We start from the raw sequence: 9,758 nt of genomic DNA on the forward strand, positions 1-9,758 counted from the left end.
AAAGTCGTATCTTTAATGTACCTATTAAATATAGAAACTGTAACCATAATTACACTAATTATAAGAATAGATTTGATTCCAACCAATTGATCTATTACTTCGGTAATTGATTTGCTTGCAGAAGAGGAAACAATAAATTTAAAATTTATAAGAATATAAAGATATAGAGATTCCAACCAATTGCCTATATTTGCGTATGATTTTCGCATAATAAGTTTCAAATTGAACATTGAAAAAGATAGAGAGATTTTTTTTAATCTTTTATCGACACATAACTTAAACAAAACGAAGAGTAAAATGTAATTTTTTTTGTTACACTTCCCGGAAAAAAAAATGGTTACAACATGGGCTTTCATAATATGAAATTTTAACATATTAATGTTATGGACATTTAATAATTATCTTGACGAAAAACAAAGACTTTTAAATAATTTATTATTAACAAAAGTATGAAATTATTTACAATTTGATGACTAATTCATCACCTTTTTTTATATGTTAAATTTTTCATAGAAGTTAAAAATCATTTTATTTTCCTTAAACATTTATAACTAATTTATAATCTTTTATGTCATACTAAATCATGATATAATATTTCTTCATATTTTACATTAATAACCATTGTTTTTATATATCGTCTACAATTCTCTAATTACATCTATTTGTTCAATTTTGTATATGATATCGAATATTTATCATAAATAGATGCTTTAAGATGCCAAAAAAATTATTTACTTGGTGAATATAATACATCAACTATTATAAATACATCCTTTAGTTAAATAAATAACCATAAACCGAAAATTCATATCCGCGCTGGCGGGGTCTAGTTTAACTTTACATCACCGGCCTAGCGTTATGTCGATTTTGCGTATTTTTGTTTTGATAAATGTCGATTTCGTGTCTTTAATAGAAGATCTAGGCTTTTTGAGTCCAAAGCAAACGTCATGATTAATTTGTCCGGGCACGAAGAAAAGTAGAAAATTCTAATAAACTTTGGCCGTAAATTTAATGTAGAGGATTTTTTTTTTTTTTTTTTTTGATAATCCAGGAAATCCGGGTTTAGCGCTTAAGTATACCTCCGCATAAAATATCTTGGAAAACCGCTTTTTTCATCATATTTTAATCAACGGTGGCCAACGGAATTCGAACTCGGATCCGTATTAGGGTCAAAACTCCCTCGACCACTAGGCCGCTTGGTTATTAATGTAGAGGATTTGAAAATAGTATTATCCATATCTTAGAAATACGAACGAGACCACGAAAAATAAATTCCACCATAATCGAAAAGATGTCTTCATTTTATCAGTTCAAGTCCTTGTATAGTTTTGTGTATGTCAGTGTTATTTTTCATCCATAAAATATGGTCAGTTAGTATAATCAATATTCATATCTTATAAAGTTTTTCATACAAACTAAACTTCTATTAATTTGTTGTTTCTAATTAATATATTATTTTAATTATGCTGGTTAAAAGATAAAAAAATATTAATTAAAATATATAATATTATTTTACATAGATTATTTATTTTATTAAAAATATAAATCATCGTATTAAAAATTTAAACTCACAAAGCTATTAGAACCAAAGATGAAAAATATAAAATTATATTTTTAGTAAGATAAAAGTTTAAGTTTAAATGATATTTAATATAAAACAGAAAAGTATTAGCCCACAAAAAAAAACAGAAAAGTATTAGATTTGATTTAAATGAATATTAAAACGACAACATGCGAAAGAATGATCCAGCAAAGGGCTTAGAAATTCATGAATATACATGATGAAATATTTTCATATATCCATCCTTGTAAGTTGTGACATATATTTTAGGGGAAACACAAATTCTGAAGTTCTTACTATGTGTCTCTATGTCTATACCGCGGTATCTTTTAGCTAATTTGGAAATTTGGATCAATTTTGCAAACTAAGGAGACCACAAAGAATTTTTTTTATCAAAACAGAAAGTCTAGGACAAAAAGTAAGATTGGATATCTATACAAAGTAGTTAAGCAAATGCAATGCATCCATATCGTTAATGACAGCAAATCCAGTTTGGCTGTTAAACACTAAAGACCAATCCACCTTAAGCTGTCTTTTTACTTTGACGAAACCCATTTCTTATTTGTAAAATAGATACACTTTGATACTTTAGTAATTGCTCTAAACCTTATACCTAACAAACACCCTTTTAATTACTTTTGCTTACCTCAACTCAGTTGGTTGAAAGAAACGCTAAATTGTCATTCCATATCTCCAATTTGACCGTAGTGAATGGATTGGAAAGCTTGAGAGAGATATGAGCCATCCAAATTTTTAGAAGATGAGAGATGTAGAGTAGAAGTGAAAGGCTTGAGGTTGAGGATGGTGGAGTTTCATATATCATCATCATCATCTTGCGCACGAGTGTCAATCAAAACAAATCTTTTTCCTTTTGCCAAAACAAATCTAGTTAGTTTATATAATTAGTGTTGGTAGGCAAATTCTTACATCATACTTCTAAAATTTCACTTCCTCTTTTTGCATAAAGTGGTCTGTCACATGAGATTATGCTCTAATAAAAAATTTCAGATCCTTTTAATTTAAATTAACACTAGACTTTGGTGCACGTATGTTATCTCAATTTGTAATATATGATATTTATAATTGTTTGACGCTAGATAAATATTTGTATATGTATAGATTTGTTCATATTGTGACCATTATAGGAACATTAAGAATGATTTGGAAAAAAAAATACAAATGAACAAAATTATAGGAATGAAAATGAAGATTATTTATTATCAATTTTAGTAAATACCAAATTTGTTCTATATTCCTTTAGAATAAAAGGAATGAGAAGGAGTGAAAACGAAAAACTATTCTTTATAAATGGTAAGAAAGATTATGAATAGTAAGAAATGCATTATTCCATTTCATTCCTTGATCACCAGTTAGATCCTAAAGTGATATATTATATAAGTTATTTTTAGTCAGATGGATCATTTATATATTGTATTTGGTTATAAATCTTAAAAATTTGTATGCTTGTGTGAATTAGTACATATATTTTTCTGGATCAAATATTTATGGTAAACAATTATATTTTTGAAAATAAATATGTCTCACAATTTCTTTTGTATGTCAAAAGAATTCCAAAAATAGAAACACTTCAAATTTTATTAACTTGATGCAAATTTTTTACTCTATTTTTATTATTATTATTAAAATACATTGGTTCACATTGTTTATATGGGTAAAATTTAACTTAACTATTTTTATTAATATGGAAAATCCATAAAATACCCAAACTAATTTTTTATAGGTTTTTAATACCCAAGCTTTTTCGCTACCTATTTTAATACCTTAACTAATTATTTTGCTCATTTTAATATTCAAAATTTTTAAATTGTGCATATTTAATACCAAAACTATGTTTTTAATCAAAAAAAATATTAATAAGTTTCAAATGAAATTAAAAAATCTCAAAAATTCACAAACAAATCTTAAAAATTTCTTATTTTATTTTATGTTTTAGAAATAAAAGTAACTAAATTTTGGATACTCTTACATTGTGTAATAAAAATTTTACTTTTTTGAAATAGAAAACAAATTTATTTATTTTCTTCAAAATTATTTATTTAAAAAAATAAAAAATGATCCTTGAGATGCTCCATAGGTTTTTTCCTCTCTCTGGTCGTTCCATACATACCCGTTGGGCTGTGTGCGAAAAGCCCAAAGCAAACAAATGAAGTGACTCGACCTTAACATCCAGAGAAATGAAATGAAAGAGAGCCAGAAGGAGAAAACACTAAACAGAGAGCATGGGGTTGTTTAAGTAACAATTGAAAGTATCAGTAGTAAATCTGTAAATTCACAAGTAATTCAGGGATTTCCCAAAACGATAAACCAGAGACGGAAACATCTTCTTCTCCTCTCGGCTTAGCTCAGCCACCGAACACACACTTTCTCTCCACAAACATGTCCACCACATTGTTCAGAACAATCCAACCAAACCACTTCACACTCCTAACAACCGCCTTGCTCAGAACCAGAAGAACGAGCCGCCACATCTCCGTAAGATGTCAAACATCAACGACGACCCAACAGTCCTCCTCTCAACAACAACAACCAAGAACCTCCGCACCGAAAAACCACGGAAGCAACAAACTCGACGAGATCCTAAAAGACTACGAAGCCGTGATCGGAATCGAGACACACGTCCAGCTCTCGACCTCCACAAAGGCCTTCTGCAGCTGCCCCAACAGCTACGGCTCCCATCCCAACACCAGCATCTGCCCCGTCTGTATGGGCCTCCCCGGGGCCTTGCCCGTTCTGAGCTCCAAAGTCGTCGACTTTGGCGTCAGACTGGGCTTAGCCCTGAACTGCTCTCTCTCTCTCAAGTCCAAGTTCGACAGGAAGCAGTACTTTTACCCTGATCTCCCCAAAGGCTACCAGATCTCTCAGTTCGATGTCCCCATTGCGTCTGGCGGTTACGTGGACGTGGACATTCCTTTAGAGTTTGGCGGCGGGCACAGGAGGTTTGGGATCACTAGGGTTCATATGGAGGAAGACGCTGGCAAGCTGCTGCACTCGGACGCTGGAGATTACTCTCAGGCAATGATAGTTTCTAAGTTAGATTTGGTTTCCAGAGATGTTTGTTTTAGTTATGTTTGGTTATTATTGTGGTGGCAGGTAGATTTGAATAGAGCAGGGGTTCCTTTGCTTGAGATTGTGTCTGAGCCTGATATTAGGAGTGGGGTTGAGGCGGCTGAGTACGGTAGCGAGATGCAGAGGATTGTTAGGTATTTGGGAGTGAGTAATGGGAATATGCAAGAAGGGTCTCTTCGTTGTGATGTTAATATCTCGATCCGGCCCATTGGGCAAGCTGAGTTTGGCACCAAGGTCAACAAGTTTATGATCAAGTCATTGTTATCTGGTTGATGATGATGATTGAGAGTTTTTTTTTTTTTTTTTTTTTTTTTTTTTTTTTTTTTTTTTCTTGCAGGTGGAGATAAAGAATCTGAATGCGTTTTCAGCTATGAGTAGGGCGATTGACTATGAGATAACAAGGCAGGCGCTTCTATACAACCAGGGTCAGGCCGACCAGATTGTAACCGAGACTCGTCTCTGGGACGAAGGAGCTCAGGTTCGTTCATTACATTGTAATATCTGTTGTTCTATTCAGCAACTAACTTTGAGTATTTTATGTTCAGAAAACAGTAACAATGAGGAAGAAGGAAGGGCTAGCTGATTACCGCTACTTCCCAGAGCCAGATCTTCCTGAAGTGATACTCACCCAAGAATACGTGGACAGCATCCGTGCTTCTTTACCGGAACTTCCTGAGGCGAAGCGCAGGAGGTATGAAGCAATGGGTCTAGGTATTCAAGATGTGCTTTTCCTTGCCAATGACGTCAGTGTAAGTCTAGTGAGAGCAAAAGAGTTCTACTTTCTTATCAGTGTTGTGAGGATTAAACTGTTGTTGGAGTGAATGGGTTAGGTTGCAGAGTATTTCGATGAAGTGATTGGTAAAGGTGCTGATGTTAAGTCGGCAGCGAATTGGCTGATGAGTGATATAGCTGCTTACTTGAAGAATGAGGAGCTTTCTATCAGTGATGTGAAACTTACTCCTCAAGAGTTGGCTGAGCTGATAGCTGCAATAAAAGATGAAACCATTAGCGGAAAGATTGGTAAACAGGTCAGTTCAGTGTCAGTCGTGTATCATCTTTTCGCTTTGGATCAATGTGATTTAAGTCCAGTTTGTTGTAGATACTGTTTGAGCTATTGGCCAAAGGTGGAACTGTTCAAGGAATGATAAAGGAAAAAGACTTAGTTCAGGCAAGTTCATGCTATTTTCCACAAAATTGTGTTCATTAAAGGCGTTAGATCTTGATTGATATCATAACTGTTTTTTGCTTATGTGTGACACAGATAACTGATCCTGTGGAGATTGAGAAGATGATTATGAAGGTGATCTCTGAATCCCCAAAGCAGCTTGAGCAGTACCGAAGTGGGAAGACCAAGCTTCAGGGCTTCTTTACTGGCCAGGTTTGTGGCAGATACAGTCAGCGTTTTGTTTGAAAACTTTGTAACAATCTGTTTGAAACTGATATGTATTTTTGTTTGTTCAGGTAATGAAAATGTCAAAAGGTAAAGCAAACCCGGCTTTGCTTAACAAGATTCTCTTGGAGAAGCTCAATGCCAAGGATTGATTGAAAGCTTCAGCCTTTTTTTTTTTGGCAGATGTTGATTAAACACGCACAAAAATGCAGATGATATTAGTGAAAGTGTTGTCTTGAGGTAAAACGGTTGTTCTTTAGAGGGTTTTTTTTTTCATTCCTTGATTTCACATAGATTGTTGTAATGGCAATACAGTGCACATTGGATCCACATGAAATAAAAGCTGAGATTTCGCAGTTTCCATGTGAAATGGAAGGAACAAAACAGACTCGACTCTCACTCAGAGTCAGAAAAGGAACAGAGAACCTAAATGACTAAGAGAGAACATTAACAGTGCAATAGATCAGGAACTTGAGAATCTAAAAATAAGCTTTTAAAGTTCATCATGCAGGCGTTGTTGTATAGGAATATTAACATTTGGAACTGTGTTTCCTCCATCAAACTGGTGTACGAGAGGCGTACCATCAGCATTAGCTGCTTTTCCAGCCAAACGAGCTTTAATGGCAGCAGTAGCCATCTGTTGCAATCTCAGGATTCCAATACGCTTTGAAACAACGTAAAGAACAGCGCAGGCAAAGAGAGAAAATCCAATTATGAGGATTACCCTGTTGATGATAGTGCCAAACAGAGTTATTATTTACTATAACAATCACGTGAAGAGTTGTTGGTTAAGTAGAGTTCTTTTTTATAAGTACCTGTCAATTAAGTCTTGACGCTGCATTGTAGAAAGTAGATTACGGGTCCTTGAAAACAGAGACCTGTGTCCTTTGTATTCACTCTCTGCTTTCTTAAGCACTCCAGTAGATTCATCTATGAAAGTAAACATGGGATATAATGTCAGTTTGATGTCATAAACTATCTTCACTAAACAGTTTTATCAATAAGGTAAGATGGGCATATTATGAATGACCTACCAAAAGCCACGAGAGTGTTTGTGCTTCTCTCCACCTCCTGTAACCCCAAAACCGAAGAGATAACTTTTGAATCATTTTCACCTTTCGTAGAAAAAAGGTGAACAAGATGTAAATGCAGAATAGCTTATGTGACCTGAACCATGAGCTGACGTGAACGCCTGAGACTTTCAGTAATGCTTTCAGCATCCGAGGTCAAGCCAGCATTTGCTCTACAAACAACCAAGAACGTTCGTTCAATGAAACCAACAGTGAACTATACTTGATTTTTGTGTGTTTGTTTAACCAATAGGCAAAAGATTAACAACAAAGTAAAGTTCTTTCATAGACTTTACCACCTTTCAACAAAGATATTTAAATCAACATTGGGCTAAGCAGAACAGAGTTTCAAAAAGTCTGTCGTTTACGTCTTAGTTCAGTGGACTCTGTTCCACCACCAAGGAGAAGCTCTCTCTACAATAAATTGCAAGCACACTCTTTAATCTTTATACAAGAACATTTCAAAGGAGATGACTACAGAATGAGAGAGAGTGCTTAAACCATGCCTCTTGTTGAGCAGCTTTCCTCATGTTATCCTTTGCTTGTAAATTAGCACTTCTCAGGTTTACTCTCAAACTGACCAAAAACCAAAACAATCCAGACTCAGATTCCCTCAATCAAACACAAAAAAAAAACCTTACTTCTGCTGCTACTGTATCTAATCAATACTTGACAGAACTCACGACAGGCAAAACTCAATTTTAGTTTCACTTATTTATATTCCCCTAAACTCATGCTTTGACACTCTTGTTGCACCAAAATTACAACTCAAGATCAAACTCAAGCATTAAATATTTCTTCCATAGTAACTACAATCAATTACCCTTAAGCCAAAAGCTCAATCCCCCAAACTATCACATCATTTTTAGCTACAAATTGCATTACTCAGCTGCCTAATCATCATACAAAAGCACATACCTTTGATATTGATTCTTCCAGGTCTGAAGCAGCGATCTAGTGGACTGGACGTGGTGATCAGAAGGGAGCTGAGGGGCGAGAAGATCGAGACTGAATTGAAGAGAATTGAGAAGAGAGAGACCATCCTGAGCCAATCCGTTAAGCCTCTGTAGCGAAACCTTCTCCTAACCTCTCCTTGATTTCCCGCACTCTTGTATCGCCGTGATGTGTTCGATGGTCTTCTCGTAGGCGTCTTCCCATTCTCTCTTCCTCTTCTCCACCTCTACTACTACTTCGTCCATGTCCCAACGTGATTATTAAATCGCCTGACTGATTCAATTAGGATCGAAGAATGACTGATAGAGGAAGATGGTCAGATCGTCATCATACAGGAAAGAAGAGAAAATGATATCTTTCAATGTAACGTTAGAGATTCTGGGTTCGATTCTCAGTATAGTCTCATTTCCCTCTTAATGTTTCCAGATCCGAAGAACCGAACCGAACCCGATCCGAAAAAGTAGTACCGAACCCGAACCAAAATTGATTAAATATCTGAACGGGTTCAAAATTTTGGTATCCAGGGAACCGAAACCGAATCTGCCCCGAACCGAAGTATTTCAAGTACCCGTATCCGAAATAGATTTATATATCTAAATATAATAATTATTTTTAGATTTAATGTATATTAAAAACATTTTGAATATATAAAATACTTTTAAATTGTCTGGAATACTTGAAAATATATAAAAATAGTCAAAAGTAAATGTCTAAAATAGCTAAAATATATTCAAAACGCCAAAAATACTTAAAATATCTACTGATTCTCTATCAAAATATTCGAACCAAACCAATTTATATGTTAAGTTTAAGTATTCTAACATATGTTATTCAAATTTATATGTAATATAGTATTTTTATTTACAGATTTTGAGAAATTTAATTGAATACATATTGAATTTTAAAATTTTGAAAATCATTTAAATGGGTTATCCTAATCCAAACCGAACCCGCAAAGATCCAAACTGAACCGAACCAAAATTTAAAAATATCCGAATGGGGTAAAAATCTTTAACCCCGAAAATCCGAATAAACCCGAACCGAATCTGAATGGGTACCCGAACGTCCACCCCTATACAAAACGATCATACTTCCTAAAAGTGTGACTGTATTAGAGTAAATGTTTTGGAGTAAAAGTATTTTACTCTGAATTCAGCTAAAAGTTTACCAATCAGATAAAAAATCATTCTTTTATTTTTATTCTAGGCACTATTAAGAAATTGGAAAAAATACTCTGAACTTTACTCTTAGTTTGGGAGGTAGAATATATTAACGCTGATCACCGTTGCTTTTGTCCTTTTCCACCTTTTATATTTTCCTCTCATTTTTTACTTTTCAATTTATTCCATTTTACTCTCATAATTACCGGTCACAATCTAAACCTAAGTAAGAAAAACGTACAAAACAAAATGGTACGAATGGTACGCTAAGGTAGGGCGAACTTAGGCTGGTCTTTTCTCTTCCTTCTAGGCTCAATCAAAGATGAAAGAATTACACTAAGCGTCAGTTTTAAGTTTATTATTTCACCGTAAGACCGTTTATGCTATCAAGACACTTTTTCTCTAATTTCAACACATTCTCTCTTATTCCATGAATACTCTTTTCTATTATTTTTAATTGAAATTCAACTAAAATAAGAGAATTAATTTATGTGGCCACAAATCAATTTTTTCTCTCTTTCCTTATCTTGTTCTCC

At 34.1% G+C, this 9,758-nt stretch overlaps 1 protein-coding gene and 1 pseudogene across 2 annotated transcripts; one reads left to right on the forward strand and one right to left on the reverse strand.

Annotated features, from left to right (window-relative positions):
• The first annotated feature begins 3,860 nt into the window (after positions 1 to 3,860).
• Positions 3,861 to 6,399, forward strand: LOC106335491 (glutamyl-tRNA(Gln) amidotransferase subunit B, chloroplastic/mitochondrial). 2 transcript variants are annotated; one of them, XM_013774023.1, is made up of 9 exons: positions 3,861 to 4,594; positions 4,673 to 4,882; positions 4,986 to 5,126; positions 5,194 to 5,397; positions 5,479 to 5,676; positions 5,748 to 5,816; positions 5,910 to 6,026; positions 6,110 to 6,128; positions 6,222 to 6,394. In XM_013774023.1, exons 1-9 carry the CDS (start codon positions 3,959 to 3,961, stop codon positions 6,230 to 6,232), a joined length of 1,605 nt encoding a protein of 534 aa, XP_013629477.1. In that variant the 5' UTR covers positions 3,861 to 3,958; the 3' UTR covers positions 6,233 to 6,394. The 2 variants fall into 2 exon arrangements, with proteins under 2 accessions (XP_013629477.1, XP_013629476.1); XM_013774022.1 differs by having other exon boundaries at positions 3,862 to 4,594; positions 6,110 to 6,399.
• On the reverse strand, positions 6,218 to 8,452 carry LOC106335492 (annotated as a pseudogene).
• Between the last annotated feature and the right edge of the window lie 1,306 nt (positions 8,453 to 9,758).

Source organism: Brassica oleracea, chromosome C3, assembly GCF_000695525.1.
Source record: "Brassica oleracea var. oleracea cultivar TO1000 chromosome C3, BOL, whole genome shotgun sequence".
Lineage (NCBI taxonomy): Eukaryota > Viridiplantae > Streptophyta > Magnoliopsida > Brassicales > Brassicaceae > Brassica > Brassica oleracea.

Excerpts from the sequence above, each read along its gene's own strand:
- LOC106335491 (XM_013774022.1), top strand. The coding sequence starts at position 3,959 with ATGTCCACCACATTGTTCAGAACAATCCAACCAAACCACTTCACACTC. Across the intron at positions 5,127-5,193 it reads TCTGGGACGAAGGAGCTCAG|AAAACAGTAACAATGAGGAA; the intron begins GTTCGTTCATTA and ends TTTTATGTTCAG. Across the intron at positions 5,398-5,478 it reads TCCTTGCCAATGACGTCAGT|GTTGCAGAGTATTTCGATGA; the intron begins GTAAGTCTAGTG and ends TGAATGGGTTAG.